Source organism: Pangasianodon hypophthalmus, chromosome 11 (genome assembly GCF_027358585.1).
Source record: "Pangasianodon hypophthalmus isolate fPanHyp1 chromosome 11, fPanHyp1.pri, whole genome shotgun sequence".
NCBI lineage: Eukaryota > Metazoa > Chordata > Actinopteri > Siluriformes > Pangasiidae > Pangasianodon > Pangasianodon hypophthalmus.
In genome coordinates, this window is record NC_069720.1 from 11,422,300 (window position 1) to 11,446,832 (window position 24,533).

A 24,533-nucleotide genomic window follows, 5' to 3' on the forward strand; every position below is an offset into this window, starting at 1 on the left:
TCCACAGTTATGTTTATGCTTCCTATATGGTACCATCCACAGTAATCTCATGGTGATCTTAAGGCTGTCCATGTAGGACTGACTAGCCTAGCTTACTTTCTAGATTAGATTGGTGTTAATCCGGTGATGATGAGGTTGTGTATCTTCACTGCAGCTTTGGAGGTTATTTTTAGATGGAATATTAGCAGTGAAGTATTTTCAATTCAACATAACGTGTAAATCTTCTCATATTCACTCACTAAGAAGACAATCACTTTGTCCTCCATGTTTGTTTTTCTCACTTTCCCTCAGAGCTGCAGCACTTCTCTGAAAGGTTTTCTAAAAAAAAAAAAAAAACTTTAACTTTGGAAACTGCTGTGACCAAAGGTGACCATGTTCTGCCCACCTGGCTGTAGGATTATATGTTAAACATGCGCTGGAGAAAAAAACACTAACGCAGCAGTGTGTTAATTACTGTGATTATGCTTAGCTACTATTTAGTAACTTAAAATGAATATTCGCAAAAATGTGTTAGCATCAGGCTTATCACAATATTACCGATCTGTATAGGGCTGAAATAGAGAAATGGAGTTCAGTAAAATAAACTAGTAATAATATATAAACTAACAATGAAAACAGATTTAAACATCAGTTAATAACAGAGATGAGATGTAATAAAGTACAATGATATTTGTTATGGATTTAGGTAAAGTGCAAATCCTTAAAAAACAGACTGTACTTAAGTTTGGTTTTTAAGGATTTGTACTTTACGTAAATCCATAACAAACGTAAACTGCTAATCGATCTGCAGCTCCAAACATTTTGTATTCATCACAAGAGGTTGAATTGTGACAGCTAGCAATTAGCATTCAGCTAGTCTGTATGGTTAAAGTTATTAAAGTTATAATGCTAGCTAACATTTGAGAAGCAATTAAAATTTTTTGATCTTGTACCAATCTTGAGTTCATCCAATTAAATGCTCTCTAGAACATAAATGTCCCGCCCCCAGTGCCGTGTCTTGCTCTACAGTAGCTGCTCACGAGCAGTGAACGTGGTCTGTTGGTGTGTTTTGGCTGTGTGTCTTCAGTGTGTAATCTGATACCAAGACAGACATCTGCTTTCCATGAGGATCAAAATAAAAACTAAAAATCTTCATAATACTCAAGATGGAGAGAGTCGGAGTGTCAAACGGAGCATCCAACATGATCTTAATATCATCTCTGTAATAATAATAAAAATAAGGTTCAGTAGAGAAGCTGAGCCAAGCACATAAAGTTACATAGTGATTATAAGACTTTCCTATTGTTCATGAACATAAAGGTTAATAAGTGATAAATTTAGTGTGTCCTCATGTTGGGGATCATGGATGACCTTTGGTCTATAGTGAGGCTATAAACAGAAAAACCTGTGTATGTGTGTGTGTTCCTTCATCCTCTAATCCACACCATGGCTCTCCGACACACGCTTACATCTGGAATATTAATTTTATTTTTGATTAATGTCTGTTTTTCTGACATCCCAGGTAAGTTTGCTTGTTCACTTTTCGCTTCCTTAGTTATTACAAATGTGATGCATGACATTCTCCTTATTATTTCTACTTATTAGCATCTGATAAATGTGTGTAATTATAATCACAGCAAGTGACACTCCACAAGGGTTAATGCACAAAATAATTGTGGACAAATTGATGTAAGGGCAAATTATTTTTGTTTAGGACATGCTCACCTTCTCACGTGTCATTTAATACGTAAAATTAACAGAAAATTGTTTCTGTAATATTTAAATTGTAATATAAATGGGAATTTTTAATTTATGTATAAATAAATGCATGATGATTCCCTTTTAAAATTACTATAACCTTGCAGATTTTATTATCTTAAAATAAGCTACTATTTCAGTAAATATTATAAATATTACCTATATTAATACTTATAAAACTCTCCCCTATTTTTATGGCTTAGAAACATCTATTTGTGTTTTTTAACTCACGGTCTAAAAATGAAACGTATGTGTTTTCCAAAGCTTTTGATTAATTTGTCTTTAAATCATTTATCACTCAAAAGAGTTGTTCATAAAAAAATGAATCAACTGCAAATAAAACAATTTGTAGTGCATCATAAATTGTGTGTGTGTGTGTGTGTGTGTGTGTGTGTAGTGGAAGAAGAGGATCCAAGGTTTTGGAACATAAAGGGGAAGGAAGCTCTCATCTCAGCTTTATCTCTGAAACCAAATGTTCATCGGGCCAAAAATCTCATCCTCTTCCTCGGAGACGGTGAGTCACATGATACTGATTTTTTTTTAAACTAAGAAATAAATAAAAATGAAAGAAAACTATATTCAATATACTGTGTGATTGATTAGAAAGAAAGAAAGAAAGAAGATAGACAAACAGACAAATAAACAGACAGATGGACAGACTGACAGACAATAGTGCTACAAATAAATAAATAAATAAATAAACTGTGCATTTAACATCGTTAATCATTTTTAATTAAGACTTTACGAATTTAAATTTAGAGTTAATCACCCTGTGCTGAGCACATGAGAAGGAGTGTTTCTGTGAGACTTTGATGATCTTGTCACTCTCTCTCTCTCTCCTCTTTTATCAGTTCGACACTAGATTAGAGATGGACAGAGTGTGCCCTCAGTTATCTCAGTTAGGAATCTATGTGTATGTATGTGTGTGTGTGTGTGTGTGTGTTTGAGCTTTACAGCCTCTCTAATCTTTGTAATTAGTGTTTTAGTGTTTTTCTCTGTAACAGTGATGATTTATTGATATGATAACACAGTGATAGTTCATTTATTTAGATTTATAAATAATGCACTGCTTTAACACTCATCATAAATTAAATCTGCTCCTTCTTTAAGTACGTCGTGTGCTTTCAACAAGCTGAAAGTGCGGAGGGAAAATGATAAAAGAGATTACATTTTAAATAAGATTCATTTTAATTTCATTTCAAAATTGTAATTTTAATTCTTAAAGTGTAACAGTTTAAAGATGTTTAGTTTAAAGGATTTAGGTGTGTGTGTGTGTGTATGTGTGTGTGTGTGCATGTGTGTGTAGGTATGGGAGTTTCGACAGTGACGGCTGCTCGGATTCTGAAAGGGCAGCTCAATGGTAAAAATGGAGAGGAGACTCTGTTAACCATGGACATGTTCCCTCACCTGGCTTTATCCAAGGTTCACACTTCACACCAATTTAATTCAGTTTAATTCAGTTCAGTTCAGTAAATCAGTTCAGTTCAGTTAATTCAGTTAATTTACTTTCATTTAAAATGTTCTAGTTTCAGGGTTTTTTATTCTCTTTAATGTTCAGTTTCTGTGCAGCATTTTGTCTATGCACTAAAGCCCTCTTCTTTAAATTAAGTTCATTGAGTTTAATGATTTCAATTTAAATTAATTCATTTCAGTTTATTAACACAGTTTATTTCAGTGCACATGCTCAACACTGAGGTTCTTTCAGTTTTTACACAGAATGCAATCAGTTCAATTATATCTAATTCAACGTTTTTACTTATCTTTTTTAATTCAGGTTATTTACACCCACATACTCAACTGCTAGGCGCTTAATTTTGCATCCTGTTCTCTGCAGACCTATAATGTGGATCAGCAGATGCCGGACAGTGCTGGTACGGCCACAGCGTATCTGTGTGGTGTGAAAGCAAATTACGGAACTCTGGGTCTCAGTGCTGCGGCTCGGCTAGGTCAGTGTAGCACCGCCAAGGGCAACGAGGTCAAATCAGTCCTCCACCGTGCCAGAGCGGCAGGTAATGCACGCAGGCTTATTCGCTGATAATAAACTGCTATACACCTGGAGTTGCCAGATTAATAATAACCAGCCCCATATATAACCATAATACATTAAAATGAAATTCTGTTGTCAAATGTTACCGATCTGCAACCGTCTTTTCGCAGCTGGACCTTAAATTCTAATGTTTTTGCTGCCATCTTGTGGTGATGTAAAATCCATGTTCCTATTATTTACAGCAGGATACATGAAGGAAAACAACTACAGCATCCTACAGTACTACACCAGCTGTAGCACTGTTTCACTCTTTCATTTGTTTCTACTTCTTTCTATAGAATTGATTGTAAAATCTTACTATTAGTTTTTTCTTTATTTATTTGGTGCACCATCTTCATACTTTTTTGAATGACTAATAAACTTTTCTCCACATCATCCTTCACAATCACTTGTTCACTTGTTCACACTGCAATGCACATTTAAAACTATAAAAACATGTTTTTATGCACCACAAATCTGAAGACATTATTATGAAATATTCACCAGGTCAATGATTTATTTTTTTTACTTACTAGGTTTTTATTATCAATTATTTTTACTGCATTTCATACTACAATGGCATTTTTGCCATTTTAATCATGCAGTAGTTTGTTTTACACTATTTATTTATTTATTTATTTATTTATTTTTTTTATTTTTTTTTGCATTTTCAATTTAATTCAATTTCAATTTAAAATTTTAATTATTCACTTTTATTATTTTACCCACTTCCTTTTATTTTCCATTTGACTACTTATTTCTCATTCAGCTTGTCTGAGACATTTGTGATTTCCCAAATGTTCACTATAAAGCTACATCTTAACTTTTTTTTCTGTATTTTCCTCCAGGGAAGTCTGTGGGTGTCGTGACCACCACGCGAGTTCAGCATGCATCTCCAGGGGCAAATTACGCCCATATTCCTGATAGAGACTGGTACAGTGATGCTGAGCTGCCTGCTAGTGCAGTGAGCGAAGGCTGCAAAGACATCTCCTACCAACTCGTCCACAACACCGACATTAATGTAAGATCACTTATACTTGTACATTATTAACTCAATATTCATGTTTAAATCTAAATTCTTTTACATGCATGAACTAGACTGTTTGTTAATTACATTATTGCATGGTAATATTTTAAAATGCTAAATATATGTGAGGAAGGCAAACATTGTGATCGTGATTAAGACATGTTTAATTGTGCAGCCATGACAGAAATATATTTATTTGTGCTTTAGGTGATATTAGGTGGAGGGAGACAGTACATGCTGCCTATAGGGACTGCAGATCCTGAATATCCTTCAACCACCGGTGTCAGAAAGGACAAAACCAACCTGATCGACGAGTGGCTTAAAAACAAAACGGTAAATCTCCTTATTTAACTTCTTCTCACCTTGGTCAGAATAATGCATTTCACATTTTTTAAGAAACTAGACACAATTGCTCTTATTCATCAAATTTATATATGGTCAAATGTGATCTAAAACCTGTTGTATGCAAATGACATGTAAATAAGAGTGAGTGGGTGGAGCTTGGGCCAGCTGAAGCTGTTTCAAATTTGCACTTAAATATATGCTGTATGACAGTTTGTGAATCGGATTCAGTCAAATCAGTGTCATGAATCAAAGGCAGATCAGTCAGAGTTTTTTACCATTAAAAATAGTTTTGTGAATCAGACAGTGGTGAAATAGACAGCTTCATGAATCATAAATAGATGACTCAGATAGTTTCATTGATCCGATACAGATGAATCAGACAATTTCATGAATCAGAGATAGGTGAATCAGACAGTTTGGTGGATCAGATTCAGATGGATCAGACAGTTTCATGAATCAGACAGTTTCATGAATCAGATGCAGAAGAACCGGAAAGTTTCATTAATCAGGTGTAGATGAATCAGACGCAGATGAATCTGAGTTTCATGAATCAGATGCAGATGAATCAGATGCACATGAATTAGACAGTTACTTGAATCAGACACAAATGAATCAGTCAAGTTATCAGTTATGTGAATCAGACAGTTAGATGAATCAGATGCAGATGAATCAGACAGTTAAGTGAATTATACAGTTTCAGGAATCAGTGTTAATGAATAAACATTAAAAAAATCTAAGCAAAAATATTAGAGAGAAATTGTTTAAATCTGAGCGAAGATTGAAATATTGCTCATCACTTCAACAATATTGATGAAGAGAAGATTAAAATAAGCATAACAGTTGTTATAAAAATCGTAATATACAAAATGCTATTGGGAAAAAAGTCTCAAGTCTAATTTGTGCTGCTTTATGCATTTATATGTAAAAGATTCTATACGTATGTAGTTTCTGCACCTGTCATTTAACTTTTTTTTTTTTTTTTAACTTCAGAACGCCTTTTATGTGTGGAATAAAGCTCAGCTCAACGCTGTGGATGAGAAAAACACAGATTATTTAATAGGTAATACAAAGATTTTTTACCACAAGAAAGTTCCCACAATTCATTTTCTCACCTCAAACTTTAAATAGTTTACGTTTCTGTTACAAAATCAAATGTATGCTTTAAAAATACATAGTGATCTTTTTTTCTCTCAAATCACTAATCAGACTGTTTACTGACATATTTCTGAGCTGTTAACTACTTTGCAAATTAGCCTTCTGTCACTGTTTATTGCATTATTTATATAAAAATTTGCCAGCTAACTAAATTGTTAGTCTAAGCCATTAGACAGCATATGTTTGCTATCATTCAGCGTGTCAGAGTTTGAATCAGTGAATCGTTTGGTCAGGACTGAGATTCACTCCTCTCTCACTCCTCTCTCATTCAGCGTGTCAGAGTTTGAATCAGTGAATCGTTTGATCATGACTGAGTTTCACTCCTCTCTCGTTCAGCGTGTCAGAGTTTGAATCAGTGAATCGTTTGATCATGACTGAAATTCGCTCCTCTCTCGTTCAGCGTGTCAGAGTTTGAATCAGTGACTCTTTGGTCATGACTGAGATTCGCTCCTCTCTTCTTCAGTGGGTCAGTGTTTGGATCAGTAAATCTTCTGACCATAACAGAGATTCAGGCCTCACTCATTCAGCAGGTCAGTATTCGAATCAGTGAATGTTTTGGTCATGACAGAGATTCTCTCCCTGTGTGTTCAGGTCTTTTTGAGCCAAAGGATACCAGGTATGAGCTGGATAGGAATCCAGAAACAGATCCGTCACTCACAGAGATGATGGAAAAAGCCATCAAGATCCTCAGCAAGAACCCCAATGGATTTTACCTCTTTGTGGAAGATAAGTGTCCATGTTGTGTGTGATGATGTTTACATGGGCAGCTCAGGGGAAAATATACTCATGATCTGATTGTGCTTGAGTGGGACAGATGGGTGTGTCTTTGAGTGGGATAAATTGGGTGTATCTTTGAGTGAAACTGATTGGGTGTTTTTTTGATGGGTACAAACTGGTCATTGTGTGGAACAAATGGGCATGTCTCCAAAGTGAAACAGATTGGGAATGTCTTTGAGTGGTACAGATTGGGCATGTCTTTTAGTGGGTCAAAGGGGTGTGTCTTTGCATGGGACAAATTGAGTGTGTCTTTGAGATAAGTGTCCATGCTCAATCACAGTAATATAATAAGAGGTTAATAATGAATGATATTCCTGTAGTAATCAGTATTTATATATGTGTGTGTGTGTTTCCTCTCTTTACGTGGTAGAATAGATCATGGACACCATGCAAGTGAAGCTAAACATGCGCTGTATGAAGCGGTGGAGTTTGACCGCGCCATCGCTCGAGCAGCCGAGCTGACCAGTGAACTGGACACTATGACTGTGGTCACCGCTGATCATTCACACGTGTTCTCTTTTGGTGGAAACTCACCCAGGGGCAATCCAGTACTGGGTACAGTATCAAATTATTTTATATCATAAACACATTCACTCAACACATGGCATGCTTGTCAGCAGAAGTCAAAGTATTTCTCCTTCACATGACCAGAATCATGTGACCGGGAGTCTCATTTTCAAACACCCTCCTCCATGACAATCTAAAACAGACGTAATATCCGTAATGTTGTTGTCTGTACATTAACACGTCATCTCCTGTTTATGCAGATTAGCATGATCCAATTTTATGTGAATATAATATGGTCTCATTTTATACAAACTAGCATGATCCTGTTTATGCAAATTAGTTCAACTCCATTATACGGAAATTTGTGCAATTCCAGTTCTCTTCTCTGTGTTTAATTCTTGTAGTGGTTTTATCTCCTCCTGAGTTTTATTACGCTATTAAAATAATTTCAAGCAAAAATAAGATGTGTGTAAATTATAGTGAAGCCTGCATATACTTTGGCTACTACTATTTATTATTTATTCAGACTTAACAGCTGGACAGGCCACTCCCACAAGAGACAAATTGGGAGCTTGTGAAAACTTGATTTTATATATACTTTATTATTATTATTATTATTATTATTACTATTATTATTTTCATTATTATTATTATTATTATTATTATTATTATTTTACAACCTTGACCTGTTCATATTTACACTCAGATTGCATTTATTCTCAATCACAAGTTTATGAAAGTGGATAGACGTGTCTGCTAAATCAATAAATTAAAACATGTCGAATGTATTTATGTGTCTTTCAGGACTTTCTACTAAAATTGGCACTGATAAGAAACCCTTCACCACCACTCTGTATGGGAACGGACCAGGATATATCGCCAATGGAACACGGCCAGATCTTAACTACACTATTACAAGTAAGATTAGTAAACTCTAGTCACCTTAGTAAGGGTCAGGTCTCTTCTGCTCTCTCTTTTCTATCTATCTATCTGTCAGGGTTAATATATAATGTATGACCACCATAAACAACTAAATGTTTTTTGTACAACTGCATATTTACACACTCTCTCCAACCATCTCTCTCTCTCTCTCTCTCTCTCTCTCTCTTTCTCTGTGTCTCTCTTTCAGGCAGAACCAATTATGTCCAGCAGTCTGCAGTTCCTCTCTCATCTGAAACTCACGGTTCTGAAGACGTGGCCATTTTTGCAAAAGGCCCGATGTCTCATCTTTTCCACGGTGTCCAGGAACAGAGCTACATCGCCCATGCTATGGCCTATGCGGCCTGCATCGAGCCCTACACCGACTGTCACTTACAGCTGGATTCCGAAACAGACCCAAATCATGCCGTTTCCATCCGGCTCAGTGTCTGCGCTATACTACTCAGTCTCTTCACTTCTCTCATCCATTTCCTCTAAAGGAGCTGCACTTTCACCCTGAACACTTATTTCCCCTACAGATTGTGCAACATGCAGTAATATTGTGGATTTTTGTGTTAAACCAGTGTCCTGTGCACATGATATAAATATAATAATGTTAATAATGTAATAAATGTAGATGTAATTAGTGCAATGTTATTAACTATCAATAACAGACCCTTTACAGATTAAGTATAACAGAGATATCAGTGGTATCTTTATTATTATCACATTTTACTGTATTTTATAGAAAGTCTATTAAGTCTTTATAGAAAGATAGTCTGGCACAGCCATAATTTTCTGAGATGGATGTAAACAGCTCCCAGACCATGTACACCATCCATAATTTCATCTATGGTTATTAATTATTTCAGTTATATTTTGAGATGTCAGTATTCTGCGCAGTAATTACCCATTTCCTGCATAAAGTATTTAAAAACATATCTAGGTTCTCTAGATTTATTTATTACTTAAATCTGCATGTAATGTGAATGACTTTTCTAAACATCACTTATGTTAAACAGTAAATGGATGGTCATGTGTAATAAATACCATGAGTAACAAAAGGATAAAACATTATACATGAAATTAATATGGCACTATTTATGATGTACAAAATGCACTGTTTAGAACTGTCACATGACTCTCACTTCTGGGGTTATCATCAATAAAAAAAAAAGTTTTAAAAATCAAAGGTGCTCATTACTGTATGAAACAAAATATTTGTGATTTAATTTGGGATTTGTTTAGAAGGATATAAAGATATACCAGGGACAGTGAGAATGGCAATAGTTTAGAGAGCAATATAAATCAGAATAATGATTTATGTTAAATTACTGTAATTGTTAAAAACAGCCTTAGATTGACTGTCAATAAGTGTGAACATTATGCACAAAATGGCTATATACTATATACTCATTAATGCAGGTGAAATCTAAACTCCTCTGTGAGGAAATGAATATGATCTTTCTACAGAAAGATTAAGAGATAAAAAGAGCAAACCAAAGAACATCAACAGAAATGGCTTAGAAACTTATTCTAGGCTACTTGTGATTAAAAAAAGTCAATACTGAATATTGCCACAAAGATTTATATTGTAGACATTCTCTATAAGGTTGTAGGCTATTAAATGCTAACATTATACAAAGTATTAAAGTATTAAATATGCATACTGGTACCTCTCTTTTTTCCTGCTTGTTATTTGAAAAGTGTATGACAGGATGGAGCATTCACCTTGTAAAATTTACAGCTTATAGCATCAGGTACAACAAAATTTGAGTTCTGATCAAACGCTAAAGTTCATATCCTCACTAGAACATGGCTAGAACTAGCCATTTTATGAAACACTAAGCAGTAGCACACACAGAATCTACTCTAGTGAGAGATGTGGTGAAGGTGAATATTTGATGTTGGAGTAGTCATAGGGTGTGTATTACCCATAATGCACTGAGTGGTGATTCAGTTTGTAAATGCGCCAATCAGATGAGTGTGTAATGAAAGAAAGTGCAAAGTTTAAGACTCAGAGCTGGAGTGTCTCTGTGTCTTCTATCAGGATTGAGTGTATGAACTTTTTCAGAGCACTAATGTCATACGATAATCAGTAAATAGCCGGTTACATGTACACAATGTTCTGACATTCTCTCCTGTCCAAAGCGCAGATTAATTCAGAAATAATAACAAGGCAAAATGTGACACGTCAGAAGTTTGTTAGATGTTGTAGCAATACTACAAACCTGATTAAACATAAGGAACAACAACACACACATACATACATATATATATATATATATATATATATAGATAGATAGATAGATAGATAGATAGATAGATTTATGGTGTTGTTGTTCCTCTTTTGGCTGCTCCCGTTAAGGGTTGCCACCGCAGATCATTGGTCCACGTATTTGATTTGGCACACCGGACGCCCTTCCTGATGCAACCCTCCCCAATTTTATCCAGGCTTGGGACCAGCACTGAGAGTGCACTGTTGCATGCAACCCCAGTGGCTGTCGAACCCGGGTTGTTCGAGTAAGTTCCCTGCCCAGAAAACAAAACTCGAATTGACACCCACAACAATGTGTCTAGTGCTGGACAGTGAAAAAAAGTTATCAGAATGCAAGAAGAATCATTGTTAAAGCTGCAGTCAGTCAAAATTTCCGTGAAAGAAAACAGCATCAATCTGTAATCTTACTTGCTCGCTTGAAGCCATAAATAAGCAGGTGGAAGAGGTGACAGAGAAGGTGATCACTCTGCAAGCAAAGGTTGCAGTGTTAGAAAGTGAGAACTAAGTCCTCAAGAGAAATGCAGCAGCAGGAAATTTGAACTCTAAGCTTTGCATATCCTCTAAGAAGGGTTAAGTCTGTGTATTTGAATTAGAATAACTGTAGACATATACTGTTCTAATCTCATGTTTTTAAATCTTGATTAAATCTCTCTTTAAATCTTTCTTGTTTTTCAATGAAAGTACAGGGACTACATGATATAAGCAATCAAAAAGCTTTATTTTTGTTTTGCATCCAAGAAAAGAGACATATACTATCTGCAAGAAACGCATTCATGTGATGGTGATTATACGCTGTCAGTGAGCTTTGTTTTAGCTCTGGCGTATCCAATGGGGGAGCACTGTTTTTTTTTTTCAGTTATGGGTCCAGTTCTTCAGGTGAGGTCTCTATTTTGCTTAATAGTGGGTTTCAAGAAAAGGTCACAGATACGTTCTCTTCAGGGAGAAGGAGCTGGATCATTTTAGTTATCCATATTGATAGCAATATTTTCATAATGGTTAATATATATGGGTTCAACAGATCATTAATCTAAAGATTAAATTAAAGTAATAATAATAATAATAATAATAATAATAATAATTTTTTTAAAAATTAAAAAGATTAGCTCTGGGCCGGTAAGCTACTTCCGGCAACACACTTCCGGTTCCTTACTTCCGGCCGCCGTAACTCTGCACTTGAAAATCGAGTGAGAGGAGCGTGTGACGGAGAAGTGTGATAACTGCATTAAGTGTGACACTCCGGACCGAGATTAAGCCAAATCGGGATTATTTGGATCTTCGGACGCTATTTTGGTTTCCAGTTTTCCACAACAACGCTAACTGACAGCCAGACTGCATCTGGCAGGGCGTTTTAAAGAGTTTTTTGCGCGGCGGTAAAGGGGTGTGAGAGGGAATGGCAGCTCCGCGGCCCATTAAAGGCATTTTAAAAAATAAAACCACCACCAAACCGTGTAGTGAAGTTCCACTGGAGAGCACTGAGCCCACAGGATCCGGCTTTACCGAGGATGATCAACAGTGAGTAACCGTAACCTGTCAAAAACCGAGGCTTAATCACAAATATACGTCAGTCTTTAATGTAGAGCACTACATTGCTGTTACTCCTCACACTGTGTGTAGTGCGCCTGTGTAGGGAGTAAACAGACATTTGGGATTGAACCATCGTAAAGTGCCGCTTAGCCATGGCTAACCAAGGCGGTTCTGTCTTAGCTGACTCATGTTAGGTATCGATTGTTTGTTTTCAGATTATTTCGTACAAAGTCAGTTTTTACGAGCTTGTCAGGTCATTTAAAGAGGCCAACTGGCTAATTTAAAGTGTTTGCAAGCAGCTCGGCCACCCTGTCACGACGAATTAGCAAAACAAGCCGTGTGTGTGGCTAGTTAACTAGCCTAGCTACAGTGGATTGAATTGGATCGTATTACTTTATTGACCAAGTGCACTTTAAAAGTAGGCGCTTTAGTGACAGTTGCCACTGACGATATAAAACAAATAAAGTATAAATAAAAATGTACCGTTTAAAGATTCATCACTATACGAATGCTTATAATTTGCACGGTATTTGCAGCTGTACAGATGTAATTTAATAAGAAGCTGAAAATCAGGGCTGTGCGGTATGATCATCTGATACTGATATCGCGATCCATCAACATCACGAGACCGACGATACTTTGAGAAGTATGACGTCAGGTGTCAGTGCTTTTATAGCCTTATTGTTACTTATTTTATTTTATTCTTTTTGTTGTGCAACTGTTTTGAATTGTGATGAATCTGTGTGAATTTATGTTGCTGTCTACTCTTAGGAAAAAAGGGGAGTTCTTTAAGGGTTCTTTGGATAACTAAAGGTTCTAGCTCTTATAGGAACTCTTTCTTACAGGAAGACAACCAAGGATCAAAGCTAGGTTGTGATCAGAGTTCACTGATTCACTGAACAATAGAGGAGTGAATTTCCTCCTTGACCAAAAGAGTCATTGATGCAAAATATGATTCACTGAATAACAGATGAGCAAATCTCGTTTGTGAGCCAAGGTCACTGAATGACAGAGGAGCAAATCTTGGTTGTGACAAAGATTCACTGATTCAAACAGTGATTCTTTGTTGTGAACAAAATATTGATTGATTTACACACTGATTCACTGACAGAGAGAGAGGAGAGTACCTCTGTCGTGACCAAAAGATTCACTGATTCAAATCCTGATTGAGTGAATGATTGTGACTGAATGATTCACTTTAAAAAGAGAAGAATGAACCTCTGCCATTACAACTGATTCAAATACTGACTCACTGAACAGCAGAGGAATTCACTGATTCAGTTACTGATTATGACTGAAAGATTCACTTGTTCATTGGATAATATTAGTGATTGCATATATTGTTTTTATTTACTGTCAGTTGAGATAATGAACACATGGCATTTCTGAGGTTTTATTACAACTGAATCGTTTTCAGTGCTGAATGCAAAACAAAAAGGAACAGAATAAATGGACTATAAATGATGATTTATTAAAGACAGGTGAACTTCTGTAGTGTTTATAGTCCATGATGTTTTATTTGGGTAATTGTGACAGCACTATTTCCTCCTCTTTCAGCTCTCTCTCCCTGGTGTGACATTGTTCTTAAATCGGCCTCTCCTATGCAAAGAAAACTAGGGCACGCTGCCTCTTGGTGTGTTTCAGTCTCAGCAGACTTCTGTATCCACACTGAACAGTTTGAGCATAAAATGGAGAGAAAAAGAAATCCTCCAGGCCTTTTTTTGTGCAGCCGAGCAGCAGATCTTCTGAGGACGAGGGCGTAGTTGATTATGTTGTTATTTTTAATCCTTCAAAGAAACCAGTTATGAACATTCCTACTGACTGCATCTCATCCTAACACCACTGCTGGATTTGATCCTCCACCATGGCCCATATCCCAAACCACCCCCTACTGTGTATTATAATAGTACAGCAGCATATTTCACCATTGGTGCACTGCTTATTCAATTTGGAGAGACTGGAACACATACTCGTTATGTTTTTGTATCCATCTCTCTCTGTCCATACTTCTGATTATCCAGAGTTGAAATTCTGGAGTGTTTTCAAGTAATTCGAGTCATTTGAGTCTGTTTAGTTAAATGATTTGTTCACTGGTTCATTCAGGTTTGTGCAGCCTGATCATGAACAAACATGAAGTGTAATATAGCTCATAATATCTAAATTTATAATATGCCTTTATGTCTGTGTGTTTAGAAAAAAAAATATTATTATTACTATTATTATTATTGTTATTATTATTATAACTAGTCTAACACAATAAAACCACTGAAAAGATGGAAATCTATTCGAGGGAATAAACTCGAAAAGGGACTGAACAAAAAAAGAAGTGGATTTCAGTCATGACCAAAAGATTCACCGATTAAAGAGGCGCAGATCAGGTGTGATGTACGCGCTAAAGCAAATATCACACGAATATCCGAAGTAAACCTGTGTAACATCAGTATTTATTAATCATAATTTGCTGAGGCAAGACTATGACTTGTTGCATGGCAGTGACTGATTCATTCACCTTTGTGACTTGTTCAGGATGACTGAATCATTTGGGAACGTATCATGTCATCTGTGCTTGTAATGTCCTGAGTTAATGGTGAACTGGTGTTTTGAGCTAAAAATTAGCATCTTACTATAAATAGCACGTAATAGGTTTTATTGTCTGAGCAGTACCTTGTGACTTGATAAAGTTTAGAAATTGGGACAGAGCACTTGTTTCTCATGGGCATTGTTCTGTTTGCATGAGTCTTAATGATTTTTTGCTGTATTTGGACACATCGTTTCAGGAAGAAGTCACAGAAATGGGACGAGATGAACATCCTGGCCACATATCACCCAGCTGATAAAGACTACGGTCTGATGAAGATCGATGAGCCGAGTACGCCATATAACCGGTGAGCATAAAGCAGCTGATGTGCACGGTCTATAAACACACAGTGCAATTTGTTTGAGACTGACCGAAAAAAAAAAATGGGAATATGGATTATTATCTAATTGGTAAAGAGAGGAAGTGATGACTAAAGAAAATAAAAATGACAAAAAAATACAAAGCTAACAATAAAGGTGAAGAGTAAACATTATAGAAAGATATGCACAAATTAGCTTAAATCATGGAGAAATTATAAAAATTATTGCGGGAATAGTCTAAAAGTAGACTAACGTCAAACTGCCTGATCTGATTAAAGACAACATTTTGGTCATTTAAATGATGATATATGGTTTGCATACAACATGCAAATAGAATGCTAAATCTTATGATCTATATGTACAATAATCATCTATAAATAATGATTTATGATTATTTATATTCATGGATTCGAACACAGATTTCCTGACTAAGACAGGACCTGTTCTCCTTTGCAACAAAAGATTCGCTTATTTGAACAGTGATTTACTCGAATACAGAAGAGCGAATCTCAGTCATGACAGATTCACTGATTCAGACACTGATTTGCTGAAGGACAGGGTAGGTGGTAAAAGATTTGTACAGAGGGGAAGTAAACAGGAAGCTGACAGGAAGTAAACCAGAAGAGTGGACTTACCTTGAGCAAGCAGTCCATAATAAATTGTTCTACATATTCTTTTTTTTTTTTTTTTTTTTTAGAATCTAGTACAAATTATTGTAAATAGCTGAGGAACATTAATCTACATGAATATACATAAAATGCAATTTATGCCTTCATATCCCATGTACCCTAATATTATTAACCACTAATGGGCTAGTTCACATTAGCCAACATGGAACTCTAGGTAGCTTAGAACACAGGTTCTGTGGTTAAAATTTTCCCATTTTCGGATAATTTGTGTATCATATATGGATTTTCCAAAGCTGTGGAGCTTGATTAGTGACATCACAGTGCTCCAGTTACAGTGAGAGGGTCTCTGTTTTAAAGGGCAAAAAAAAAGTGGTAACAACAAGAGTTCCAGAGAGGTTTAATCTCTGCAATAATACGCATCATTCATTTCTCATGAAAATACATCCAATAAAATGGGTTTTGGATCCAATAGAATTGGCTGAGAATGGCAGATGATAATTCAGTTCAATTCAATTTTATTTGTATAGCACATTTAACAATGGACATTGTCACAAAGCAGCTTTACAGAAATAAATACATTCAAATTAAATGAAATCAAAAATAAATTGCAAATAACAAATGGCTGTACTCTTTCTTTCAGGATGGTAGGTGAAGATGATGATGATGAAGTGCACAGCGATTCAGAAAGTAACGCAGCCCTCACTGTGGACGACCTCACCAAGAAGTGAGTGTGTAAAATAAAAACCTCGTCCTCTTCATCACATCTTATCTCTTGTGTAACACTCCTCCCAGTCAGAATCGACTGTTTCACATTTACTCTCCGATCAATACTCAAGCACTCAGTACTCAAGCAAAGTGACATTAGGGTTTGTACATGCCCTCTGTTCTCCTTATTCCATGTAATTAAAGCTGATGAATGTAAGATTTGGGGGTTTTGTTTTCTCTGGTGGAAAAATGGAAGCTACTTGCAGAAGAACATTTGGTAATGTGGGTTGTGCTGTTTGCTTTTATGCGAGAGTCAAGTAATACACATTCAATGAGAGGTCAGGGCTGTGTCCCACACCACATTCTGCATGTTAAATAGGATGCCTAATTAGTGTAAACACCATGGGTGTACTGGCATGCTATTTAGTACACTGCAGCTCTGTGTTGAGCTGACTCAGGAATTTAGGGGTGAGTCTTTGGCTGTACTGCTTTTGGGTGTGATGATGTAAGAGCTATCTGAGATGGTGTATGTTGTGTTTGTTTGCCAGTCCGAGCCTCACAGCTCTGTCTGTGAGCAGTATTTCTGCAAACTGTGGCTGCAGAGACAAATTTTATTTGGCTGTGTGGTGTATCGTGGTCTTTACAAACGCTCAAGTACTTTTATAAGCGTATAGCTGCAGAGGAGCTTCATGGCTGGAGTTCTGTGTGGAGAAAGATGGGAGAGATATTTGGCCATGTTTGTGTCTGTGTCTGTGTCTGTGTGTGTACTGACACAATGCAGTTGTGTGTATTTATGTATTAGTGTGTGTCTGTTCTCTCTGTGAATATTCATTAACGAGTATTCCACTCTTCCTGTGTGCAGACTGGCAGCAGCTGAAGGTTCAGGTCCTCGCTGTATGAGGGAGGAAGAGGAAGAGGAGGAGAGCAGTGAGGAGGAAGAGCAGCTCAGTCCGGAAGAACAGGGTGGGTCGTCAGGACTTCTGTCTCCAGTACCAATATTACATAAAATCACAGCTCTAAACCTAAAGACAGTTCTACACTGGTCCAAGAGGCTTTATCTGAGGTTCAGAGTGCTTCAGAACTGATGCAGAACAGACTGAGAGAGTGAGAGAGTGAGAGACTGAGAGACTGAGAGACTGAGAGAGTGAGATGGTTGGAGAGACAGACGAGCAGTCGGAAAGACAAACAGTGGGAGAAATGGACAGGCTGACAGTAGAAGAGAGAAACACACAGTCAGAGAGAGGGACAAATGAATAGACAGGCAGGTGGAGAGAGCGACAGACTGGCAGACAGCCAGAGAGATAGACAGAGAGGCAGACAGGCAGAGTGATTGTCAGAGTAATGGATGAATGGTTGGAGAGATGGACAGACAAATACATGCCTGCCGTGAAGACGAGCCCTGCTAATAAACAACAAAGGCATTTCTGCTGCTTATATTTAATGAGAGTGTCAATAATTCTAGAGTTAATTACATATGCGCACACAGACTCGGGGAGGAGTGTGAAAGTGAAATGAGGCTCCTGTGATTGATCTGCTCCAGTCAATAAGGAAACTGTAGAACACAACTGCAGGTCACCTAGAGCTGAACTGAACTGACTCTGGGGTTCGTTCTTGTCTGTTCTCTTTTCTTCAGCCAAAAAGAAGCAGTTTGAGATGATGAGGAAGATGCACTATAATGAAGGACTTAACATTAAACTGGCCAGACAGCTGATCGCCAGAGAGCTTGAGGAGGAGGAGGATGAAGAGGGGGATGAGGAGATGAAGGACGATACAGAGACAGAGGACATTAATGTAGACCCTCCTCAAGATGGTAAAGAGTTTTTGATTATTAATGATGATTTATGGTGAGTTATTCATAATGAAAAATCACAAAGCAATCTTCATCCACTAAAAGTCTCTTTAAGGATGAGTAATTAATGCTTTTAAACTATTTGAACAGTCACTGCCTGAAAATAAGAACAATATTGACATTACCGCATTATATCTCTTATAATTCAGCCTCAGAATGAATGTTTCCCCTAGAATGCTGTGCAACATTGAGACTCATCATTCGGCCCCGCTTTATGTTCTTTATTTTAGCAGATTCGCTGGAGTCGTAGGCGAGGACGTAGTGCTTTGGGAAGAGTCTCTGAGGCTGTGATTGAGGACGCGCTGCTCCCTGATGTTCCTTTTGTATTCAACACGCACTGCAATGCAAAACCACACCGACCCGCCGGCTGCTCCGTCTGTTGCCAAGAGTGTGTCGTGTTACTTTTGTCTCGCAAGAAGCAAAGGCCTAAAGACTGTTATCAGAGAGGCAAATTCATCAGCGATAACCACGCCACTGCATTTTATTTTTAAATTTAACATGCAGCCAAAAAAGCTGCAGTGTTAGTACAAGCAAATAAAGCCCCACATATACCTGCTACTGTTTTTGCCTATAGATGCCGTACTCGGTATTTTTCCGTGTTTAGTCGGCATCTGTACAAGTTACTCAGCCTTATATTAATGTTTTTAATCATTAATAATTCAGTTTAAATTTGGATTGACATGGACTGTCTACTCAAGTGAATTTTTCCCTCCAATCAAATGTCACTGCAAACACAAGCAGAAGCTTTGCTCTCCATGTAAAAACATAGCTTTGAGTCTTAAAAATATTCGGTTGTCAGACACCTTAATAAGTCTTTTGAAAAAGCAACACCTAAAAGTACATTTATATTTACTAACCTGCTAACAGCAGAAACCCACAGCACGCTACATAGACGTGGTTTGAGCCAGCGTGGGTGTTTCGTTGGCGTTTATACACTCTTTGTTTTTTTTTTAAGGTTGTAATCCTTTGTGGCACTGCTGTCATCACTTATATTTAATCACTTGTGAAACAGCATCAAATATGGAGTCATTTTTGTGCCAAACGTATTAAAGCAACAATCCAAAATGTCCACTTTTTACCTCAGATGTTTGACATCTGAAGTTTTTTCTAATAATAATTAGCTAGCAAGAAATTAAAACGTGTAGCTAACAGGTCAACAATTTCTGCAAGCATAGAGAAAGAATGAGAAGTTAAAATTTTCTTTTTATTCCAAAACTTTACCTTTCTCTTTTTTTTTTTTTTTTTTTTTTCTTTTCTTTTTTTTTTTAAATTGTTGAATTTATTTTTTTATTATTTTTTTTTTTGAATAGATCTGCTTACAGAAAAAGCCTCAGATTTCGGTTCACGCCAGATCTAGATGATCTGTAACCCCGTCAATCTGCCAGTCCTAGAAGTGTGGGCCAATAGATAACAAGAGCTCAGGCCTTGACTTTTTCTAACATTCTACTACGTTATTGTTTCTATGGCAAAAGCTCATTCATAGGGACGTGTATGGTGGATTCTCCACACAAACGGTTTTAAAAGCGTGTGTAATCTCTGATACGATGAAGTTTTCTGTAAGGAGACATTCATTTAACATTTATGGAAGGAGTCTCCAGTGTCAGCGTTTTGTAACAGTCTGAGGTAAAGCTGTAACTTTAAGTTTTCGGGACAGAGGAATTTATACTTTGTGGTTCCTCAGTAACATAACAAGCTGCCGGGTTTTTTTTTGGTCTTATTAACTTTAAAAGAGAGAAAAGGGAGGCTGGTGAGGAAACAGGTGAGCCAAAGTTGAAATTTATGTCCCACAACATTGAATGTAACTATGAACTGATAAAAGTTATGATAAGACATTCTTTAATAAATAAAAATTGTGATTGTTGGCAAATTGCTGTGGTATAAGAGGAAACAAACACTTGGGGATGTGTTAAAAAAAGAAGAATGAATGTAAAAAAAAAAAAAAACTTTCGGAGTATGTATAGATTTCAATACTAAATATTTTTGGCACTAACATGACTCCATAATGGACCTTTGGCTGTTTATATAAAAAGGTTGCTAATGAGGACAGCTTTTTACGGCTTGAAATGAAAGGAAGAGCCGGAAATGACATGTACATGAAATCCTTTCCTTCGTCAGGTTTGGCCTCTGAGCTAAAGTTTGCTGCTTGTTCTTTAGTAATGTAAACTTACAGCCCCCCCTTTAGCATTGTGCAGCCTGCATGCCTGTAGAGGGGATTTTGTGTACACTTCATTTTTGACGAAAGCATCACTTTAAAGCTTGTGAGTTATTTGATGGCTACTGTACGCACAGCTAATGAATTTTGCTCTCTGTTACTTGAGAGCTAATGACATACAACTGTGCCTGATGTTATTAATTAAACGTTTCATAACATATTGGTAAGTAAAACTGCATAAACTACTGAAGTTGAAAGGGAGTTGTTAAGGGGTTGAAATCCTAGAGAGATTTGGCTGTGTCCCAAATGCTAGTTGAGTGTCTTTGTGAAATGAATGTGTGATTTGGGACGCTGTATGAAGAGCTAACCAGCCTACTAGTTAGCATGAATGCTCAAACACACCAAGAAGTCTGTTCTTGTGTGTGTGTGTGTGTGTGTGTGTGTGTGCGCGTGTGTTTTAACTGACACTAGCATTTGGGACGTAGCCGCTTTATCTTTCATGTTTTGCCAATCCTGTTGTTTTGTTTGTGTTTTTTCCTTCATATTTCACACATGGACTGGTTTTATTTTTTCAAAGTAACACCATTTCTCCTTTGCAATTCCACTACAGCAGGTTTTCACTTTTTCTTGCGCTTTAGTCTTAAATTTGTGTGTACTGATATTAATTTATTATTATTATTATTATTATTATTATCATCTCTTAATTATTATTATTATCTCTTAATTATCCTCTCCTGGGTTCTGATGTTATATTGGTGCCAAGTGCCACAGCCTGCTCTCTAAACTAGCATTCACAGCTACCTAGCTCCCTAAAGCCTGACGGAATAAAACACATCCACTACAGTGCAGATACCCTGTGCTGCTACAGCCACTCCCCCTGCTGGAGAAGTGAGGGAGTGACATAGTGAGGGTGGGACAGAGAGAAACATTGAGGAAATCAGTATGTCAGTGAAGGAACAAATAAGTGAATGATGGAGGGAAAGAAGGAGCATGAGAAAGTTGAAGGAGGGAATGGTTTAAGGAGTGAGTGTATAAAGGAGGGAATGAATGAAAGAGTAAACGAGTGATTCCTGGAAGGAGGGAGGGAGATAAATGAATGAATGAATGACTGACTGAATCTCTGAGGATGCCTTCAAATGTGTCTAAAATAAGGACCTGTAGGAGACAGTGTTTCTCAAACCGACTTGAATGAGACAGACTTTATATTAAGAGCATGTAAATGTCGCACCCCATCTCTTTCCATCCTGCCCCCTTCCAGACCTCCTCCTTCCTTCCCTCCCCCTCAAACACCACTTCTTTTCTAAACCCACCCTTTCCAAAACCTCCTCATTCCTTTACTCCAGGTGTAGTCAGATGGAGAGTCTTGTTTAATATCTGAAGTTTACTTCTTTAGTTTTGGCCCTACAATGTTGCTAATAAGTAACGGAAGTCAGTGTCAACCAAAACCATGCACAATACTTCAACCTGTAGCTGAATTCTGCAGTGTTTATTTACGATGGCTGCCATCTTGGACAGTTGAAGTTTGGTATTGCTCTGCCCACTGAGGCCTCGCCTCCCAGAGTCTCAAGCAGTAAAAGTGAAGTGGTCAACTTTGACCTTTTGTAAATACTACACTATACACTCTCACTGCATTTACACTGCTTTTACACTTTTTATTTGCTTGTTATATATGAAAATTATTGTGGAGGTTAACTATGTCAGTTAGGGTGTTTATTTACAGAAAACATTTTGGGTGGCTTCCATTACCTGTTAGCTTCATGAGCCTCGTTGCTCCAGTGCAGGATTAAAGACCCAAACTTTAGACACTGAACATCAAACACATCTTGGATGATCGTAGACATTTCATATTTGTCTGAACTGCTCCTCAAGTATTGGCACCCAGTTTTTAAATGCAGCATGTAATTTTTTTGCCTTTCGGTAACGCTGTAAACACTCATTGTTGCAGTGTGTGTGTGAGTGTGAGAGAGAGAGAGCGACAGCAAGAAAGAGCTAGAACAATCTTTAGTGTTGACAGTATTGTTGTGAGACACAAAACCAACATATTAGATGCATAATACATACTAAAAAAGCACATTTATAAACTTAAGATCACAAAAAAAAAGTGCTGGACGCTTGAACAGACTCAGTTAAATCGGAATTTCTTTATGAAGTGTTCAGTTTATCTTTTACTTTTTTCTGTCCTGAATCTCTCTGTGGGAAGAAAAAAATCTAAACAAAGTTTTTGCATTACACCTGATTTCTAAGGGCATGGGTGTGTGTGTATGTGTGTGTGTGAGAGGAATAAAATTGGGTGTAAATTCCTGTGTAAATCTGTAAATGCTCATATCCATGCTCTATATTTTTAAGCTCTGTCCATTGGTTGCCTTTTATCTTTTTTCTTTCTCTTTTTTCCCCCCTTTAACATTGTTTTCTCCTGAGAATGAAAAGCAGATTTGCATCATTTTTTATGAAGTGTGACTGCACGTCCTTCACCATGACAAGGTGTAGATTATTTGTCATTAATAAAAGATGTTGATATGATGATTTGTTGTTGCGGTGCTTATTTACAGGAATGAGTATTTACCAAAAAATGAACTGTGATGTTTTTATATCACTGCATTAAAAAAATCTGAATGACTTACATTCTTAAACCAAAATAAAATTACAAGAGAAGGAAAAATAACAGCAATAATGCTACAATTATTAACAATTAACAATAAGGATATGTATCATTAGTATTTCTATCACCATCTTCATTACAATAATTAGTGAAGAGCCTTATAATAATAATAATAATAATAACAACAATAATAATAATAATATCCTCAAAATAACACCATTAAATAAGAAATTTATTAAATAAAATAAAATAAAAAATAAAAAATACTAATTGATCAATGACACATAACATCAAAAAATAGTTTGTTAATATTCTTTCAAGTCAAATCATCAACAAATAGACTAATCTGGACAAACTCTCAGCTTTGGACAGTACGACTCTTCCTAAAATTGACAGATCTCATTGGGATAATATATTAAATAGAATTTGACCTTTTCGTAGACTAGGGGTAAAGTTGGGGACTAAACTGGACTGGAGGTTTTCCAAGTATTCCAAGATATTTGACAGAAGTTTTAATGGTTATCTTTAAATATTCTCTTTCATTTGTACCATATAAACATAACATTTCACATTTTGATAAATTCAGTTTTAAACCAGAAACATTTGAAAATGTCCAGACTATTTCGATTGCATCCTGAATTTGGTGTGTTTCCTATATATTAAAAAAAAGAATCTATAGAAGTGCTCATGTTTATAATAACAGTGCTATTGATATCTTTATACACTGTTAATGAATCAATCTCCAAAACCAAACCGCTTTAATGTATGAAATAAAACATTTCTGCTCAATGCAGGTAAAAGCTTTATAAAAATCTAAAAATAATATAATAGCATTTGAGTCAACGTAATAAGAATAATCTATTAAATCTAATACCAATTAAATGTTGTTACTGAAGTGACAGCCTTTCATAAAGCCTGTTTGTGACTCACTAATAATGTGATTTAACCCAGTTTTTAAACTATTTGCATAAGACAGAGCTAAGATATTATGATCAACATTTAGTATTAAAATGAGTCTCCAGTTGTCAATTTGAAGAGGATCTTTTTCTGGTTTTGGTATCAAAGATATCAGTCATTGTTTCGTGGTATCATGCGCATCCCCTTTGGAGATGCATTCACCAAACTTTTTAAACAGTGGATCCTTAATTATATCCCAAAAGGCGATGCAGAATTCCTCTGAGAGACCTTCTGGTCCAGGAGATTTACCGCTTTTCATTGAGAAGACCACTGCATTTATTTCATCTACAGAAAGAGCAGAATCACATAAAGTTGTACAGTCCTTCGTGACTTCTGGTACCTAATCTTACATAGCTGACAAAAATCCTCACATTTACTCTCCTTCAAGCTATATAGGGAGAAATAAAATGAGTTCACACATAGAGCAGTTGTGTTAGGGTCCTTGCAGAT

General features: G+C 36.5%; 2 protein-coding genes across 3 annotated transcripts; both read left to right on the forward strand.

The window, feature by feature from the left end:
- Positions 1 to 1,358: 1,358 nt before the first annotated feature.
- On the forward strand, positions 1,359 to 9,675 carry alpi.2 (alkaline phosphatase, intestinal, tandem duplicate 2). The gene is made up of 11 exons (XM_026930287.3): positions 1,359 to 1,501; positions 2,135 to 2,251; positions 3,044 to 3,159; positions 3,572 to 3,746; positions 4,612 to 4,784; positions 4,998 to 5,123; positions 6,126 to 6,195; positions 6,882 to 7,016; positions 7,431 to 7,622; positions 8,379 to 8,492; positions 8,704 to 9,675. The coding sequence occupies exons 1-11, from the start codon at positions 1,426 to 1,428 to the stop codon at positions 8,988 to 8,990; spliced, it is 1,581 nt and encodes a 526-aa protein (XP_026786088.1). The 5' UTR covers positions 1,359 to 1,425; the 3' UTR covers positions 8,991 to 9,675.
- Positions 9,676 to 11,912: 2,237 nt separating this feature from the next.
- On the forward strand, positions 11,913 to 23,047 carry ppp1r2 (protein phosphatase 1, regulatory (inhibitor) subunit 2). 2 transcript variants are annotated; one of them, XM_026930646.3, is made up of 6 exons: positions 11,913 to 12,282; positions 15,072 to 15,179; positions 16,462 to 16,545; positions 17,389 to 17,489; positions 18,160 to 18,336; positions 18,609 to 23,047. In XM_026930646.3, the coding sequence occupies exons 1-6, from the start codon at positions 12,161 to 12,163 to the stop codon at positions 18,623 to 18,625; spliced, it is 609 nt and encodes a 202-aa protein (XP_026786447.1). In that variant the 5' UTR covers positions 11,913 to 12,160; the 3' UTR covers positions 18,626 to 23,047. The 2 variants fall into 2 exon arrangements, with proteins under 2 accessions (XP_026786447.1, XP_026786446.1); XM_026930645.3 differs by having other exon boundaries at positions 11,915 to 12,282; positions 18,606 to 23,047.
- Positions 23,048 to 24,533: the final 1,486 nt, after the last annotated feature.